Raw genomic sequence first — 20,068 nt, 5'->3', positions numbered from 1 at the left:
CTGGTAAATGTAGCGGCCAATTAAGATCCTGCAGGGCAAAGTCAGTAACTTCCTGATTGCTAAGATTACCAACTGTCCTCAAAGAAAGGTCACACTGCAACCTTTGAAATGTATTATTGAATGTAAACTGTACCACAAATCTTGCTATCCTCTGCAAGTTAAGCTTATTTGTTGTAAGCAAAACAAGAAAAGAAAACATTCATTCCTTTCCATGATTGTTTTGATTTCTTAGATGCTAGCAACATGTTTAACAGAAAAAGAAGCAGTTCACATTTCAAAGCAATGATCAGACTCATGCCTGTATCTGGATTTCCAGAACTTTTCCTATAATGCACTAACCTGCTAAAAATTATTAATTAGCTAGATTGTTTAAATGTTTATTAAACATGCTATATTAGAGCTCTGATTTCCAAAGTTGTCATTTGATCCATAGAAGCTGCATTAAAAGCTTCCCCCATATTGTTCCCTGATGTGTACCTCAGCCCTGTTCTGGAAGAGCAATCTGTAAGGCATTAAAAAAAAACAAAAGTAGTCCATTTCAGCAGAGGCCTTTGTTATTATGCTCATCATGAGTATAAAATCATACAAGATGTGTGATGCAGACATCCACATCCAAGAACTGGAATAACATTAATTTTCAGTTACAAACTGGCGCACACATATCAATATGAATTCTATTCCTAGGCTCTTGAGCCATCCACTCATCAATAATGATTTAATTAAGGCATGTATATACAAAGCAGAAAACTGTAAAATTTCTCATCATGAGCATAACTTAGCAGTTTATACCAAGACGAGTTAATGGAGTCATCTGTTCATCATTTACCTGTTCAAATTTCCATCCATCAGACATGGTGGAGACCATTTGGGTGAGCTCCTCCTCCTGACACTGCAACACCCTGTATACGTGTTTGACCGGCACCTTAAGGAAGAAACATCAGACACTTATTACAGTATGGTGTATTCAACAACGTGTACTATTGCTGGGATTTCCCTCTTCCCTTAAAAAGGCATTAAGCAACAAATACACACTGAACACCAGATCACCAGTGGGAGCTTTAGCTAAGTCACTGGGTTTGGTACTTTTGGCATCTAATGAAGGGCAAGTCTAAACTACACCTTAAAGTCAATTGTAGATTCCAGCGACGGCAATTGCGCAGATGGAATCAACTTATCTACGACTGACCTATCCGGCCAACTCACTGAGAGAGGTAGATGTGAGAAACACTCACTTGCGAGAATGAGGCGTACAGGGGTTGACTGTTGACCTCTGACAGTTCAATTTCACACGTCCCTACTAGGCACGTGAAATTGAACCCTGGAAGACTGACCCTGACTTGGTCAATTTCCCAGCTACTGTAGATGTACCCATAGTGTATGCAATTCTCTTCCTCTCATTTCTTAACTGGGACCAGAGTCTTCAATGAATGGCATTCCAGTTGTGTGGCCCAACAAAATGTACACACATGAACACTTTTTGGAAGTGATGCATTTTAACTATTTTTCCCACTTTTCCTTGCTCAAATTCTGCCCTTTCATTATCCTTTCTGAAGACCCTTACACAAGACTTGACTCATTTCACAAACATTTCAGGTGCTAAAAATCCTGAAACTCACAAATCAGTAGGTATCCTAGAATGGTATCGTTTTGAAAGTATCATATCCCTGTGGAAATCTGGTTTTAATCCTAGGAACAGCCTAATACCAGGGTGTGATAAGATGGATTTCTACACTGCTCCAAACAGTACAGGCATGCTGTCCCACCCTTTTCCTAGGTTTTGCTTTTAAAGAAATAAAGCAATATAATGGAGGCCAAAATCTCTCCAGAGGCCTACCTTCACCTGGGCCAGGGGCCAGCAATCTTTCTGAGATGAAGTGCCAAAATCTGACCTTTTGACCTCTATGTGCAGTCTGAGTGCCAGTGATAATTTCTCAAGTTGCTAATAGTCCTACTCACAACAGCTTCATTAATAAAGATACAGAGCTTTATTGTTTTGGTCTTTAAAAAGCCTGAGTGGATGGAGATTTAAACATCTAAAAAAGTCCGAGATTTTAATACAGTTTGAACCTCTAACCTGGATTCTCTGGGCCAACAGTATCCATGGTCTGATAGGACCATGGATGTTGCTGAACCAGGAAGCACCAGCCACAGAGATTGCTAGGGGCTGAGGGCTCAGCTCGTCTGGCAGGCAGCCCAACTGGCTGAGAGTGGAGCTGCTACCAGCCCTGGGCAAGCCCTAGAGGCCAGCGGCGCACAGCTGTTGTTGGCTCGGGGGCAGGTTGGGGGGAGAGGAGGAAGGGGGTAGCTGCACTGGAGGAGGAGAGGTGGGGCTGAGCTCCCACCACGTGCCAAAAGAAAATTGTCTCGAGTGCCACCTTTGGCATGTGTGCTGGCGGTTTTTGTGCCCTGACCTAGGCTTTCACTCTAATATTCAAACCAAATCCCAGACTTCATCCACCCAGAGGGCCCTCTCACCAGCACCACCTTTATACCCAAGGCAAGCTTCACATACTGCAATGAATCAGCAGCAGTCTATCAGCATTTTCCTGAAGGATTCCAGCTAACAGAAAGCATCAACAGAAGAACCCTGATATGCTGTGACTAGCCTTAAAAAGATCTAGCTGTAGCAACAGATAATACTAGCTCTACCAAAACCCAGTAATCAGAGCATATCCTAACATCAGGTCCAGGGAGACATCGCTAACAGCAGATCTTGAACACACTTCTCCCACTTGGAGTTTCACATTTATTGCATGTTCATATGAAAAAAAGATTCACAGACTGATCTTAGGAAGACAAGAATCCCTGAAGGTGCTCAACACTGCCAGTGCAGAAGTAGCTTAACTATAGAAGTATAGGGCAGAAACCAGACAATGCAAAAAACAGTCTGCAAGAAAGGATTAGAAGAGAAACTGTTCATACTCTAATTGGAGTGGCTTAAAGAACTAAAGTGTTAAGAGAATGGAAAGCCACTGGCCACCCATCAGAAGACAGTGCACTGGACTAGACTGACCTTAGGTCTGACCCACTATGGCTGTTCTCATGTTGAAAGTTTTGGTCCATGATAGTGTATCTAGCATCACTCTTACAAAAAATTGGGACTGAACAAGTCACGTGGGAGATTAAAAAATGAAATCTGATAGTTTTCTTCTGGCTCAATGACAGTCTAAGGCACCAGCTATGCTGTTACAGTTGGCTCGGCGCTTCCTGGTTCAGCAACATCCATGGTCCTATCAGACCACGGATACTGTTACAGGTGGGCAACTGTAAGAACTCTTGTGAATCTGCTCTTGCCAGCAGAAGAAAGCTGTCTTGATGGCAAAATAAAGCCATCCCAAAAAGAGGTGGTAGCCTTGTCAGAGGAACAGTGTCTCCTTCTGACAAAATGCTAACCACACCGGAGTTTTCTGATGGTAAAACTTTTGTCAATTGGTTTGTGCTTTTTATGACCTTGTGCAACAAAAGTTTTACCACCAAAAGTGTAGTGTAACACAGCCTCTTGCTTTAAAATACACTTGCTTTTTTTGGGAAGCCAGTAGGATATGGCTCATTGAAAAAGCTTCTTCCTTTAATGGAAAGCAGATTGTTTTATATTAGACTAGAATAATCTGGTTATTGTACTTATCCAGTCCTACCCAGGATTAGAATGCAAACTGTAATTATCACATAGTCAGGAGGTCTTCTCATCATTTTATATATGGAGGATTTAAAGTCAACCTACTCTTCTTTTGTCACAGCTCTCTGTGACAGCTACACTTGGTTATAGTGGACCAGAAGCTAAATATGAGTCAACAGTGTGATGCTGTTGCAAAAAAAGCAAACATGATTCTGGGATGCATTAACAGCTGTGTTGTGAACAAGACACAAGAAGTCATCCTTCCGCTCTACTCTGCGCTGGTTAGGCCTCAGCTGGAGTATGGTGTCCAGTTCTGGGTACCGCAGTTCAAGAAAGATGTGGAGAAATTAGAGAGGGTCCAGAAAAGAGTGACAAGAATGATTAAAGGTCTAGAGAATGTGACCTATGAAGAAAGGCTGAAAGAATTGGGCTTGTTCAGTTCGGAAGAGAGAAGATTGAGGGGCGACATGATAGCGGTTTTCAGGTATCTAAAAGGGTGTCATAAGGAGGAGAGAGAAAACTTGTTCTTTTTGGCCTCTGAGGATAGAACAAGGGGCAATGGGCTTAAACTGCAGCAAGGGAGGTTTAGGTTGCACATTAGGAAAAAGTTCTTAACAGGGTGGTCAAACAGTGGAATAAATTGCCAAGGGAGGTTGTGGAATCTCCATCGCTGGAGATATTTAAGAACAGGTTAGACAGATGTCTATCAGGGATGGTTTAGACAGTACTTGGTCCTGCCATTGGTGCAGGGGGCTGGACTTGATGGCCTCTCGAGGTCCCTTCCAGTCCTAGTATTCTATGATTCTATTCCCAGACAGCTTAAATACCTTGACAATCAAGTTTCTTACACACCAACATCCAGTCAGGTTTTTCAGTTATTCAAAATCAGAAAGCATTTAATAAACAAGAGTGTGACAACATTTGTTTATGTACGATGGCCTCATGGAGGCCATCTGGCACTGGGGGCACTAGTGTTCAGTTATTTATCCTTAGTCACCAGGGCTGAAGACACTATGCAGACAGCCACAGTCCCAAACCTTGTTAGGAAAATGTTGAGTGAAAAAGGCACCTGCTCAACATCAGCAGGGTTGTTGCAAATGACTGACTAACCAGACCTACCTCTTATGGCAGATTTAGGAAGGTGCATTAGGAAAGGGCCTCACCTGTGAGATTCTGCTGTCTCTCTCTCTTATTTTGTCCTTTACCAATTTTATTAGTGATGTGATGTTGTAGAATTCAGCTTCTTCCAGTACACCTGATATGAGAAGAAACAATTATGCTTGAAAAGGTAAACAAAGATTGCAGGCCAAGGACTTCCAGTCAGTTTCTGGGTGGATCTTCTTCACTGCAATGGGAAACAGTTTGCCTCATGAGCCCTGCTTGAGCAAGATGTATGGGTCTGATTTCCTTCACTCACATGTAATTCTTAGTTTAATTCATTCTGAAGAACTGTCCTAGAACAAAACCCAGAAAAATTTACCACGCCATTTCAGGGAACTCATTCTAGGCACAAAGTACAAACACACAAACTAATGAAGTGTTTTAAAGGAATACACACTTTAAGAAATGGCCAATAAAAGAGTTTAAAAGAACACCTCAAATATAAAAAACACAGTACATGTCCATGTAGAGCAAACATAAATCCAGTTTGTAAACAATTGCTTCAGAGAAAGGTAAACCAAATTGGCTGAAGAGAGCTATAGTGAATTATGGACTTATCACTTTGGGAAAGAACTCGTTGGGGGGGGGGGGGGGGAAAAGAGAGCAAGCGCGCTGAGACCACAGAACTGCCCAGATGAAGGTAAAGCTTCCAGATAGGAAGTAAAACTAACAACTAACCAAGGACACCCTGTTGCATATCGCTAGTGTTTGAGACAGGCAAAATTGGGTGGTGTAAACAGAATGTTCCAATATTGGGCATGGACAAGCACCCCATCTAGCTCACGTGCTCTGAAAATGCTGGGAGGAAGTGGGAGGACCAGGTAAATGCTGGGCTCTGATATTTGATAGGTGTGTGGAAGGGGCCCCTGTGGGGCCACAGACAGAGCCCCAGTGCAGCCCACTGAGATGAAGAAGGGCCACTTATGCAGTTTGCTCACCATCCACAGTTGCCCATTTTCCCTGGTTATTTTTGCATCATCTCTTGGTCCTCCCATCTCCTCTCATGGGCCCCAATTCATATCCTTATGATGGGGTACAATCAGTGCTCCCTCTGATTTTTTCCACCCATGGGCAGAGTACATTTTATTAGATGCACCAAGGCATGTGTGGATGTGCACCACAAACACAAACATTCTGCCCACTATGGACACTCTATTAATCAGGTGGGCAGTGTCCTAATCTTTCCTGTTAGCTGTCCAACTGCTCAGCTTACAGGGAACACTGGATACAACCTGGACTGTGGGACCAGAGCCCTCTGTCATTCTAAGTTGGGGTTTCCCTCTCATGCTATGGTGCTCCATCAGACCACAAACATCTGACAGGCAATGCACTTACACCAGAAGTCTCAAACTCATGGCCCACAGGCCACGTACAGCCCAAGAAGTTCCACAACCTGGGCCACACATGGCTACTGTAATTCCAGCAGCCCTGGCGTGAGGGTTGTCAGCAGCGTTTCCTCTATGCTGGGCAACTTATGTGGCTGCTCAGAAGAAATTCAAATGCCTTCCAGCTGATTTTCAGAGTGCCACAGTTAGGTTTTAGGTTTCTATAGTTGGTGTAAATTCACACATGCCTCTGTGCATGTAAATTTATTCTGCACATGGATGGGAAAAATGAGATGGAACACTGGTTGCCTGTAACCTTCCCCCAAGCCTAGCCCCTGCTCTGCCTCCACTCTGCCCCTTTCACCTCTTCTCCTGACGGATGCAGCCTAACCTGAGTACAGATGTGGGGAACGTCCTGTCTCCAGAATGGCTGGAGCAGCTATTGCAGGACCCTGATCCCTGCCACAAAGCATGGGCTTAGGGCCAATGCTTCAAACCATGAGACAGATGGGATGGCTCTGCACAACTTCCCCCAGGCCAAAAGGTATGGGCCAGCAGCAATGTGGAACTAGCAGCTAGAAGCTGCTCTAACTCTGTTGTGCTGCCAGGAGAGGATGGGCACCAGTGGTGGATTTTAAATTGCCTGGGAGTGGCAAATGTGGCCAGGGAAACATGAGAGCCAGGAGGTGAGGCAGGGAGACTCATGGAAATGTTCAGTGGGTTTGTTAGAAAAATGAGCTATTTATGTTCACGGACACGGAGTCGATTCAGAAAACATACTCCCTAACTGCTGTAGTCTGCATCTCAGAAGATCCCAGCTCTCGCATATTTTTTCTTGCTTTACATCTTCAAACACCACAATTCATATCTATCCTTAAGAATACTGGAAAGGTCTTTCTTCCAAGACTACCTTTACTGTAAGAAACATGTAGGGCTGTCACTTGTAAATGATATAAGGTACCAGATTACCATGACGGAACATGCACCAGATAATGTGTTTCCAGTGCATGGCACAAGGCCAAGAATCAAACTCAGGTCTGCGTAGAGCACTAACCAGCCTTAAGATGGTTAGTGTTGTCCACAGATCCTAAGTTTTATCCGAGGCAGGGTACAATGTTGTAGAGATTTGTCTGCAATATAACTTGAAGATTAAATTGATTTAATAAGACCATCCTTATATAGGCAAGCTCACTTTTCTTTTTGTGATTTTCACAGCAGTTACAATACTGGGAAGAGGAAAGAAAACAAGTCCTACCTTCTTCTGCTAGGTCCTTGTTAATAACGAGTTTTCCATGCCTGAGATAGTTTAGCACTGGACCAAAGTAGGTTGGATCTCTGTCTATTAAATAGGCACCTGTTTCATCCTGTTTATAAAAAAAAGCAGCCAAATTAGTGGATTAAATGCCCAATGGAGTGGTGCGTTCAGTTATAACAATACCAGTTAAGGCCAATGGGGGGGAAGAGAGACATTTTAGAAGAATCCTATGACCCAGACTTAAATATTTAAGGTAGGTTACATTAGGGATTTGTCAATGTCAACAGAGCTCACTGGTTCCTCTTCCACTGAGAGAAAGAAAAATAATAATACTAAAAAAAAAAAGTTAAAATTTCACATGGATTGAAACATAAGAACACAAAGTGCAAAACAGCTTCTGAAAGTTAAAAAAATCAGTTGAGATTAAAAAACAAGTTTGAAAGACAGAATGCTGTTCTGGTAGCTCAAAGAAACATAACAGCAAAGACTAGAAGTGGCATTAACTCCAATATGAACTTATTTCCTTAGTTCAAACTTAACATCAGACAGAACCCTGCTTGTGGTACTCCTGCAAATATTCTGTGATTTCTGTGCATGTGCAGAATGAATGTCCCCTCCAGATTCCCTCTGCCACAGAACATACACTCTACCAGATATACTGAAGTCAAACCTTCTGCCAACCGGGGGCAGCTGTGGCACCAAGAAAAGGTAACTGGCTCATAGATCAGTGTAACCACAGTCATGGAAAGTGATGGCACAGAGGCCAGGTAAGGAGGAACAGGATAAAGGGATGGACAAAAGAATGGCAGCACAGTTGCTTGCAGGGGGAGGACAGAGGGGTTCCACATAGCCTGGGGTTCAGAAAGACTATGTGGGGGAGGGACAGACTGGAGGAGGGGACAAAAAAAAAAGCTTGTGGGGTGCTAGCACTGAGGCAGAGGCTGAATGGGATGGGAATGAAGATACACATGGAGACCAGGACAGATGTACCTGACTGAAAAGCTAGGGGTCAGCTAGAATCTGTAAGGGGAGGCTCCCCAACAATCCCCTTCACCACTCTCCCAAAAAAACATTCCATACTTCACCCACCCATGCCCAACAGTGCTCCAGTTTCCCTGTTCCTCAATCCCCATTACCTCTGATTCCCCACAAACCTTTATACTACTTCTGAGGTGTGCAGGAAATACATTTGGTTTTGAATTTAAATGAATTATTACTAAGAATTCTGTGTTAATATGCATGGTAGGGAATACATTTGTCAAGAAATATTTTCTGAAGCTTTTTTGTCATCTGTATTGTTACATACTTGCTGACAGTATTTTGAAATAAAGCATTAAAATAATTGAAAATGGCATGATTATAATTGTACTAATTTGACAATACACACTGAATTTTACAATATTGTGCCCTCTATTTAAATTCTTTGGTGCAGAAGTCCCCCCAGGACTAGAGTGGGAACACAAAAAACAACTGCTCTACCCTAAGACCTTCAATTGCATTATTCTTTTGTTAAAGGGTGATACACCTGCAATCCCTCCTTCCTGCCTGCTCTGGGTACAAGAGATCATCATGGAGTGGACTATGGTAGCAGATTGAGTGAAGATTGCTTGTGAACTACAGTAAAAAGAGCAATCTGAAATATGTGGCCTACGATTCATGTATGCACAGCAAAGTCAGGTAATGCTTGGATTAAATGTTTATAGTATGTTCTGGGGTCTTCTGTGGGATAGTAAACAAAACTTTAGAATTCCACTTGCAGAAAAATTCAAAAAAAACACACTCCCAAAGAGCTAAGGAGGCCTGAATCATTACTTCCAGATTTCAAGTTTCCATTTTAAAAGACAGTATTCCAAGTGTGAATCCACATGAATGTTGCTTTTCCAAGTCAGATCCAGTGCTTTAAAAAGTATGGTGGCAGTTTATAAAAACATTCAGTTTCACAAATGCTGTTCAGTGCTTTATAAGTGCAAGAAATCCTAGAATCCAGTGATTTTCATTCTTCTGCTCGGGAATGCTATAAGCTGCAGAACAGATAAGCACTGGAATTATTAGTGGGGTAGGGTCATGTTAAAAAAGGGAATAAGTTAACAAACAGCTTTCTCCATAACTGCCCAGGTCCCGACAAAGGACCAAAATAGCATATAATGAACTTTCCTTGTAGCAAGCAAAACACAAAAGGTTATATCTAGACTAGCCCCCATCTTCGAAGGGGGCATGGTAATTAGGGTGTTGGGAGATTAGTAATGAAGTGCTAGGGTGCACATGCAGCACTTCACTAGGCTAAATCTCCCCCACAGCAATTTCCAACTGTCAAACTTCGACGTGCCGGCTTGTGTGCAGCTGCGGGTCAGCCATGTGTACTTTCAAGTGCCCATGCTCCTTCGAAGTTCCTTTACTCCTCAAAGTTTTGAGGAGTAAAAGGGACTTCAAAGCACCCACGGCAGACCGGCAGCTACATGCAAGCCAGCACTTCCAAGTTTCACACTTCAATGTTGCTGCGGGGGAGATTTAGCCTAATGAAGTGCTACATTTGCACCGCAGCACTTTATTAGTAATCTCCCAACACCCTAATTACCATGCCCCCTTCAAAGTTGGGGGCTAGTCTAGACACAGCCTAAGGGAGGGGAATATGGACACAAAGGAAGGTCTACAATAGAACTATCAATACATCAATTAAATTATTAGTTTTATTTACTATTTGTAATGCCAGGAGGACCCAACGTAAGATATGGACCCCACTGAAGTAGGTTTTTTACATGCATGCAATAAAGCAATAGTAACTGCCCCAAACAGCTTGGAGTGCAGCATGATATGCAAAATAGAGCCTCCCACTAAGATCAACAGCCAGCATGCCTGATAAGAACCTAAACATACTTTTCCTGTAGCTGGTTAGTTAGAAGTCTTCTCTTTTTCAGCCAACTGTCCAATAAATCCATACAGAAGCATGTGCATTTAGAAACTTATGCAGAAACATAAAGCTCCGATTATTCAATCTAACATAAAACAAAAAAGCAACCCTGTGGCACTTTAAAGAATAACAAAATAACTTATTAGGTGATGAGCTTTCATGGGACAGACCCACTTCTTCAGATCTGGAAAATTCTGATAAAAGTAAACTGACATGACAATAATTCAACAGAAAGATAGAAAAAAAATAAATGAAAACTGATGAATCAGCTACCTACGATAGAAGGGGATGCAAAAGGGTGGGGAGACAGGAAAGAGAATTACTTACTGCAAGTGAATAGTTACGGAGAGGTAGCCACATTAGTCTGTATTTTCACAAAACAGAAAAGTCCTGTAGCACTTTAGAGACTAACAATTATTTTAATAATTTATTTTATAAATATTTTTAAGTCTTTAAAGTGCTACGTGACTACTTTGTTGTTTTATTGCAAGTGTCTATTAAGTGGTTTGCCTGACTATAAGTATCAAAGATGGGTAAACTGCTCTTGTAACAGTAACAGAAAGGGAGCTGTGCTATTCTATATACTATAAAAACAAAAAAGCAGTCAAGTAGCACTTTAAAGACTAACAAAATAATTCATTAGGTGAGCTTTCGTGGGACAGACCCACTTCTCCTTCTGAAGAAGTGGGTCTGTCCCACGAAAGCTCACCTAATAAATTATTTTGTTAGTCTTTAAAGTGCTACTTGACGGCTTTTTTGTTTTGTTCCTGTAATGCGTAAGATAATTGATATCTGTTGAGACCACGGTGTGAAATATCAAACTTGAGAATGAACTCCAGTTCAGATACTGTAGTCACAGAAAGGTAGCCATGTTAGTCTGTATCTTCAAAAAAGAAGAAAGCAGTCCTGTAGTGCTTTAAAGACTAAAAATGTAATTTATTTAACACATATTTTAACAATTCACATGCCTCCCTGTGTAATCTGGTGTTAAAGTCTCTCTGTTTTAGAATGCAAGTTTTCCAGTCTTGAATGCTATGGCCTGCTCCACTGACATACTCTCTGACAGGTTTATGAAGATTCAGATTCCTAATGTCTGATTTGTGTCCATTAATTCTTTGGCGAAGTGATTGTCCACTGTGTCCAACATCACAGTAGAGGAGCACTGATGGCACATAATATTACATTGGTGAAGGTATAGGAACATGAGGCCCTGATCATGTAACTGATGTGGTTAGGTCACTGTACATTTTTGCCCACAAAGCTTATGCTCCAAAAAATCTGTTAGTCTATAAGATGCCATAGGACTTCTTCGTGTTTTTGCAGATACAGACTAACACAGCTACCACTCTGATACTTGTCACTATGCAAAAGAAAAAAAGAACACCAACAATTACACAGAATTAAGAATCTTATAAGTTTGGAGACCTTTAGTTTTGTGAACATTTCTAATTATTTGTTCCCCATTTAGATATTTTTAGCCTATTTTTAGACTAGGATCAAGTCACCTCTTAACATTCTCCATGTCACCCTGTGAGTTAACAAATTGCCCAGTACAGTGGGGCTTTGGTCCTGACTCTGGATTGCACCAATGCCAAAAGATATCAATTATTTGGGAATTGTTAACACTCATTTTTGAAGATCTTATTTAAAGTACTGAAAATGTGGTTTTAGAACCTTAACTCTGGCACTCCCACAGCCCATTTTTTTAAAATCTTGGACTAAAATGTTTAGAACCAACTTTGAGCTGTAGTTTCTTTTTGTAAATCACAGTCAGACGTTAGATCACATTTTATTACTAAGGATGCGCTGGCAGTAGAAGATACAGTGTAAAACAACAGACACATTAACACATATGACGATCAAATGATAGTTAGATCTGAAAGTGAAGCAGATAATTAAGATGATTAAGACACTTTTCTTTCACTGGCAAAGCAGCTTTAAAAAAAAGGAATGAAACATTTTGATCTGAAAACATTTAGCACTTCCTTCCTTCCTTAAGGTATCCTATATCGGATTTATCCCTGACCTTCAACAGCACTTTAAAAATCAGGCAGGAATACTGTAACAGAGCATGACACCATGTAGAGACTGGCCATCATCCTTTGTGGCCACTGAACAGCAAGTTTTGAGAACAGTGAAATAATACTCAGAGAACAAATGATGCGTGAGGGGGATATGCCAATGCTGAGCCAAGGCAATCTTTAGTAGAGAAGGAAACCCACTAAAAAACTCCTCAATCAATCAAATAGAAGAAAAGTGAACTCTATATTTCCTCTGTTTAAAAGTCCTGCTTATCCTTTATCTACCTCAAGTGAGTTTTAGACAGCTTTGCTGTTGAACACAAATTCTACTGTGAACAGTGGGTGGAATCATTACCATTGTTTAATTTGTAGAAATGGGAGGATCTGGATATCCAGTCCAAAATGAAGAGGGATATAGCAGAGTGCAAATTTTATCCTCAAAACCCAAGCAAACATCCTGATCTTGTTCTATCATGCACCAGCTTTACTAGGGGTGTGACGGGGGTTTCTACTGTAAGTGAAAGTGTATACAATTAAAAGAAACAAGCAGGATGGCTTTGCTCACACTATGATGGATGCAGACAATCTGAAGATAATTGTTAAATGTTGCCTTTCCTGAAAATGTTAATCTTTCTAGAGATTTGACACAAATGCTGGTTTGTGAAAAACAGATTTGATTTCTGCTTACATAAAAATGTCTGAAAAAAATGTACATTGCTTTGAAATTTGTTCAGTAGCTATACAGATAGTAGAATGAAATTAGTCTTTTTCCTGAGCAATGTTTCTCAAATTGGGGTCTGCAGACCCCAGGGAATCCACAAAGGTACTACAAAGGGTCCACCAGCCTTCCTGGCCAATTTCTCTCTCCCCCTGTGTTTCTTGCATACTGGGGAACAGCTGTTCTGAGGGTGCACAAGGTGCGAAGGAGGAAGAAGAGTAGGTATAGGGCAAGCTTGGGGGAGAGGGGCTGAAAGAAGCAGGGAAGACGAAGGGCAGTGTTGGAGCCTGGGCATGAAGAGATGGGTGGGGGCTGAGCTTGAGTGGGGCAAGGTTTTGAGGTCTGTGAAAAGTTTTAAATCAAAATTGTGGTCCTCCAGTTGCTGGAAAACCACTGTTCTAGGAGTATAAAACAGATTAAGACCAAGTTCATATCACAATGCCTGATCTTAGTTCACATAATTAATATTTCTTGCCGCTTTGGACTGTTCAATCAAGGCAGTTAAGTTTAATGTCACCAGATCGCTGACAACTTGCCAAACCAGTCCCACTCTTGTAGTGTTTCCTTCAATTTATGTTCCTACATTTGTTCTTGATTAGATGGCATCTAGGGAGGCAGCTCTGTCACAGGTTTTTCTTTCTGAAGTTTTCAACTTGGTGACCTTGCGGATTCTTAAGGAAGCCCAGAAGATTTAGCCTCCTTGGAGGCAATCAAAATCTCATTTTTTTTGAAAGCCACTAACTATGCATGCTCACTTGCTAGGTAGTGCTTGTGACAGAATGGACTATTTTGTATTATATGCTGAACACATGCCTAATTTGTTTGAAGGAAGGTTATTGTAGGGCAGGCCAATCAGCTGTCCTGCAAGGAAAGGGACTTGACACTTTATTGAAGGACTACTATGAAGAACCTATCAAGACACTAAACTAATTTCATCTCAACGACCAGCCTACCCTCCTTGAACAGTGTTTCTCACCCCAAAAAATCAGGGTTCACAGGTGTGGTGACTATGACTAGCAGAAGGTCTTGAGAACCCCAGAGGAGTACATGGCAAAAAGGAGACAGGATCTCAACTTGAGAGAATGCTGCTATGAACATGGGGGCTGCCCATCACTATAAAGAAGCAGCATATGCAGGAAAGAAGAGGGCTGCACAGGCTCTGCCCAGCCTGACACATGGACAGACCTTGATTCATGAGATGGGTAAGATCAGACCTGGTAAAGGTGTATTTCAGAATTTTATTTTTCAAAGATGTGTAACTCTCAAATGCTTTGAGGTAACATCACTATGTTTAAGAAATTCCTTTTATAAACCTGTGTCTCTTACTTTCATAGGAACATATTAATTAGGACTGGACAGGACCTCCTGGGTAATTGAGTACAGTCCCCTGCTGTCGTAGACAACCCCAATCATATAATTCCAATTTAAAAAAAAATTATGAAGGTCCATATTAAAATGTATTGGATTGCTTTCCCATTATTATTGTTTCAGACTCTCACTCATCTGATTATCAGAAACCTTCTAATTTACACTCTAAGTTTACCCATAGTCAATGCACACCCATTTATTCTTATAACAATGTTGTTGTTTAGCAGTCAGATCCCTGATCAGCTTTCATATTTAGCTGAACAATACATGCTCTTTTTGTCCCAGAACATAAGGCTCTCCTCTCCTTGGTCACTCTAGCAACACATCTCTGCACTTTCTTATGGTTTGAATCAGTCGTTCCTGAAAAGTATTCCAAATGAGGTCTTAGCAGCCCCTTGTTCAATGATATTAATACCTCCCCCTCTCTACTAGGAATACATCCTAAGATTCCAGTTGCCTTTTCTATAGAAAAAAGCCTCACATTGCTGGTGTTTAGTCTTCTGTGATTCTAACTAATACACACAAGTCCTTTCCTGTCCTTTCTAAATGGTAAGGCACCAACGGAAATTCTTAAGCTATGCAGAAATTCTTACTAGTCACTAAGACTATGTCTACACTTATAGCAATCTTTGGAAGTTCTTCTGGAACAGCTTTTCCAAAAAAATTCAAAAGAGCACACCCACACATAAAAAAGCAGATTTAAAAATTAATCCACTCTTTCAATAGTGTCCCCTCATTCTTTTGAAAGAATGGAACAGGGATCAAAAAATCCAGTGCCTTAAGGACTGCTCTTTTGGAAAAAAGGGCTTGCAGAGCATTTTTTTTTTTTGTGTGGAAAGAAGCTTTCAAAAGAAGGTGCTGTTTCTGATCTGGGGTGGAAAGAGGGCCTCCAGAAAAAGAGCTGCATTCTTTTGATTTCAGATCTAAAGAACTCATTTTGTGTGTAAATGCTCCACACGTTCTTTTGAAAAAGGGCCAGAGTTTCCAGAATAATTTGCTAGTGTAGATGCAGCCTAAGTGTAAAGCCTTAAACTCTGTACTACTAAATTTCATCCTATTCCCCATTTCACAGATCATGAAGGCGTAAAACTTGAAGCCCAGGGTAGAGCCCGCAGCCGCAGTGCAACTCTGGGAGAAGCATGTTTAAGTGACTGGGGTTAGGGGCCTGAAAGGTTTGAGGCACTGGTTTCAGGATTTAGGGTCGCTGCATTGCAGAGTCAATGATATCAAGGTTTGAGACCTGAGGTCTGAACCTTGGAGTGTGCCCTATTAAACCAGAAACAATGACTAGGCTCATCCCAGACACATCTGGCTTGGAAGCACATGGAATTTAGCACTAGTCCACTTGCAACAGACTAGTGCCTGTATTGACAGATAGTGGCCCAAGTAGATTTTGGTTGCAATCTCTTTCTAACGGAGGGGAATTAACATCAAACAGTTATCAGGATATACCAGACCATCAGGCCATGTACCTATGGATCATAAACTGAGTTTGAAAGTTATGACAGTATTAGCTAATAGTCACGATTTCCTCTTGAGGCAGAAACACCCCTAGTTATGGTTAAATTCCTCCTTAAGATTGTGCCCATTGCAATACCTGTGTGTCCCCCATCAGTTTGACAATGACATTTTCAGGCTTTTTTATGGATTCTGAAGTGACTCTAATGTCCAAAGAGTAACATGAACGCTAGTGAGTGTATCAGGCAGACAAAGTCATTGATGAGCACTTTGGCAGCTTTCGCAGTAGCATGATACTTTTGTCTGGCAGCTAACAATTATTTCTCTCTTCTAAAAGGCTGGAAAAGCTCTGACTGGCAGGTGGTGCCACGTTGATCTGTGTCATGCAGCCTTCTCAACATCATCCATTTTTATTGTACCAAAGTGCATTCTGCTCTTGATACTATACTTGTAGCACTTTCTGGAGTGACCTTGACTCCAATACCCTTGTACCAATTCTCCACAGAAATTTTTTCTGAGGCGTCAATCTGTATTCTCTGTTTTTTCCCCACTTGTGGGAAAAATTAAATTTTATGTGCACCAAGCCATGTGTGGATGTGCCCCACCAACAAATACAGGTGCTGCCAGCTGTGAGCACAGTGCTAAATCGGCGGAGTGTCACCTGAATCTCTCCTGGGGCACTCCCAAGTACTCAGCCTTCAGGGAACATTGGAGTCAATGTTGTGTGTTCCGTTCAATGTAATTGGGCTTCTGTCTGGATGGCCTCCATGCTTACGGCATTTGACTTTTGGATAACCTCCAGACTGGTAATTTTGTCCTGCCAGCAGATCTCCATAATGGTGTGTGGAATAAACAGCTAAGAGCTGTTTGACAAGTCATCTACATGGAGTCCAGGTCTCACAACCATAAAAAAAGAGATGTGAGCACAAAAATGTTCCATAGAATCATTATGGATAACAATTCATTCCTCTAATATGAATATGGCATTAGGAATATATTACCGACCACCTAACCAGGACAGTGATAGTGATGCTGAAATGATAAGGGAGATTAGAGAGGCTATCAAAATAAAAAACACAGTAATAATAGGAGATTTCAATTATCCCCATATTGATTGGGTGCATGTCACCTCAGGACGGGATTCAGAGATTAAATTTCTTGATGCCTTAAATGACTGCTTCTTGGAGCAGCTAGTACAGGAACCCACAAGGGGAGAGTCGATTCTCGATCTAGTCTTGACTGGAACGCAGGATCTGGTCCAAGAGGTAACTGTTACTGGACCGCTTGGAAATAGTGACCACAATATAATAACTTTTAATATTCCTGTGTTGGGAAGAACACCGCAGCGGTCAAACACTCTGGCATTTAATTTCAAAAAGGGGAATTACACTAAAATGAGGAAGCTAATTAAACAGAAACTAAAAGGTAGAGTAATTAAACTAAAATCCCTGGAAGCTGCATGGAAACTGTTTAAAGACACCATACTAGAGGCCCAACTTAAATGTATACCCCAAATAAAAAAACACAGTAAGAGACCTAACAAAGAACCACCATGGCTAAACAGCCATGTTAAAAAGGCAGTGAGAGAGAAAAGGGCAGCTTTTAAAAAGTGGAAGTCAAATCCTAGTGAGGAAAATAGAAAGGAACATAAACACTCCCAAATTAAGTGTCATAATGTAGTAAGAAAAGCCAAAAAAGATTTTGAGGAACAGCTAGCCAAAAATTCAAAAAACGATAGTAAAATGTTTTTTAAATACATTAGAAGCAGGAAGCCCGCTAAAAAAGCAGTGGGGCCCTTGGATGATAAAGATATGAAAGGAGCGATCAAGGAAGACAGTGCCATTGCGGAGCGATTAAATGATTTCTTTGCTTCAGTCTTCACGGCTGAGGATGTTACAGAGGTTCCTAAATCTGACCCAGCCTTTTTAGGTGACAAATCTGAGGAACTCACTCAGATTGAAGTGACATTAGAGGAGGTTTTGGAGTTAATTGATAAGCTGAATAGTAACAAGTCTCCAGGACCAGACGGCATTCACCCAAGGGTTCTGAAAGAACTCAAATGTGAAATTGCGGAGTTATTAACAGTGGTTTGTAACCTATCCTTTAAATCCACTTTGGTACCAAATGACTGGAAGACGGCCAATATAACACCAATATTTAAAAAAGGCTCTAGAGGAGATCCTGGCAATTATAGACCGATAAGTTTAACATCAGTACCAGGCAAATTAGTAGAAACACTAGTAAAGAGTAAAATTGCAAGGCACGTAGAAGAGCACGAATTGTTGGGCAAAAGTCAGCATGGTTTCTGCAGAGGGAAGTCGTGTCTAACTAATCTATTAGAATTCTTTGAAGGGGTTAATAAACATGCGGACAAGGGGCACCCAGTGGACATAATATACCTAGATTTCCAGAAAGCCTTTGACACGGTCCCACACCAAAGGCTTTTATGTAAATTAGGTGGTCATGGGATAGGAGGAAAGGTCCTTTCATGGATCGGGAATTGGTTAAAAGACAGAAAACAAAGGGTGGGAATAAATGGTAAATTTTCACAATGGAGGAGGGTAACTAGTGGTGTTCCCCAGGGGTCAGTCCTGGGACCGATCCTGTTCAACTTGTTCATCAATGATCTAGAAAATGAGGTAAGCAGTGAGGTGGCCAAGTTTGCAGATGACACCAAGTTGTTCAGGACAGTCAAAACCAAAAGGGACTGTGAAGAACTACAAAAAGATCTCAGCAAACTGAGTGATTGGGCAGCAAAATGGCAAATGAAATTTAATGTGGGTAAGTGTAAGGTAATGCATGTTGGAAAAAATAACCCAAATTACACGTACTACATGATGGGGTCAAATTTAGCTACGACAGATCAGGAAAGGGATCTTGGAGTTATAGTGGATAGTTCTCTGAAGACACCCACGCAGTGTGCAGCGGCAGTTAGTAAGGCAAATAGGATGTTAGGAATTATTAAAAAAGGGACCGATAATAAGACAAAAGATATCATACTTCCCCTATATAAAACTATGGTACGCCCACATCTCGAGTACTGCGTGCAGATGTGGTCTCCTCACCTCAAAAAAAGATATATTGGCACTAGAAAAGGTTCAGAAAAGGGCGACTAAGATGATTAGGGGCTTGGAACGGGTCCCATATGGGGAGAGGCTAGAGAGACTGGGACTTTTCAGTTTGGAAAAGAGGCGATTGAGGGGCGATATGATAGAGGTATATAAAATCATGAATGGTGTGGAGAAAGTGAATATAGAAAAATTATTTACCTTTTCCCATAATACAAGAACTAGGGGACACCAAATGAAATTGATGGGTAGTAGGTTCAAAACTAATAAAAGGAAATTTTTCTTCACACAGCGCACAGTCAACCTGTGGAACTCCTTGCCCGAGGAGGCTGTGAAGGCCAGGACTCTATTAGGGTTTAAAAAAGAGCTTGATAAATTTTTGCAGGTTAGGTCCATAAATGGCTATTAGCCAGGGATAAAGTATGGTGCCCTAGCCTTCATAACAAGGGCAGGAGATGGATGGCAGGAGATAAATCACTTGATCATTGTCTTCTGTTCTCCTTCTCTGGGGCACCTGGCATTGGCCACCGTCGGCAGATGGGATGCTGGGCTCGATGGACCTTTGGTCTGACCCAGTATGGCCATTCTTATGTTCTTATGTTCTTAAAAGCATTACCAAGTTTTATTTATTTTTTTAGAAGGTTGTGTGGGATTTTATTATGTAGTTTTCCCTAAATGACTGAGAATCTTTCTATATCCCATTTGTGAGCACTTTTTCAAGAGAATGGAGATATTGTGGAGTTATTGCTGCTGAGATAGGTCAAACTGTCAACTGACTTCAGTTGGGTTCCACTAATGAATATCCCAAGGGAGATGACACAGAGGGGTGAAGATAGTTAATGTAAGATCACAGTTTTCTCCAAGCTGATTGTAGATTGCTGCTTCAGTGAAGCAATGTATTAGATAGCTCCCTGTGTACACTAGGAGGGCACAATCATATACAGTGTGATCCTCTTAGTAGTAGTTCTAGTATTTATGTTTTTGCTTTAAATCTTATAAGATTGACATGCAAGACATTAGGTCTGTATCTAATGTATATGCCTTTGTTGAGCCAATATATAAACATGGTTGAAAACCTTGATGAAGAAAAGGTTGAAAAGTACAAGAGCAAGGACACAGCCTTGTTTGACTCTATTTGAAATGGGAAAGGATTCAATGATATCTCCACTA

General features: G+C 41.2%; 1 protein-coding gene across 1 annotated transcript in view; it reads right to left on the bottom strand.

Moving 5' to 3' along the window:
* Positions 1–20,068, bottom strand: part of KCTD5 (potassium channel tetramerization domain containing 5) — a 79,662-nt gene that overhangs the window by 54,891 nt on the left and 4,703 nt on the right. Inside the window, exons 2-4 of the mRNA XM_075010272.1 lie at positions 7,358–7,466; positions 4,780–4,871; positions 827–922 (exon numbers count right to left, since the gene is read on the bottom strand). Of these exons, the coding sequence (XP_074866373.1) occupies positions 827–922; positions 4,780–4,871; positions 7,358–7,466 (297 nt within the window). The remainder of the gene's footprint in view (positions 1–826; positions 923–4,779; positions 4,872–7,357; positions 7,467–20,068) is intronic.

The sequence above is a fragment of the Carettochelys insculpta genome, chromosome 16 (genome assembly GCF_033958435.1).
Source record: "Carettochelys insculpta isolate YL-2023 chromosome 16, ASM3395843v1, whole genome shotgun sequence".
Lineage (NCBI taxonomy): Eukaryota > Metazoa > Chordata > Testudines > Carettochelyidae > Carettochelys > Carettochelys insculpta.
This window is presented reverse-complemented; position numbering and strand designations above follow the sequence as displayed.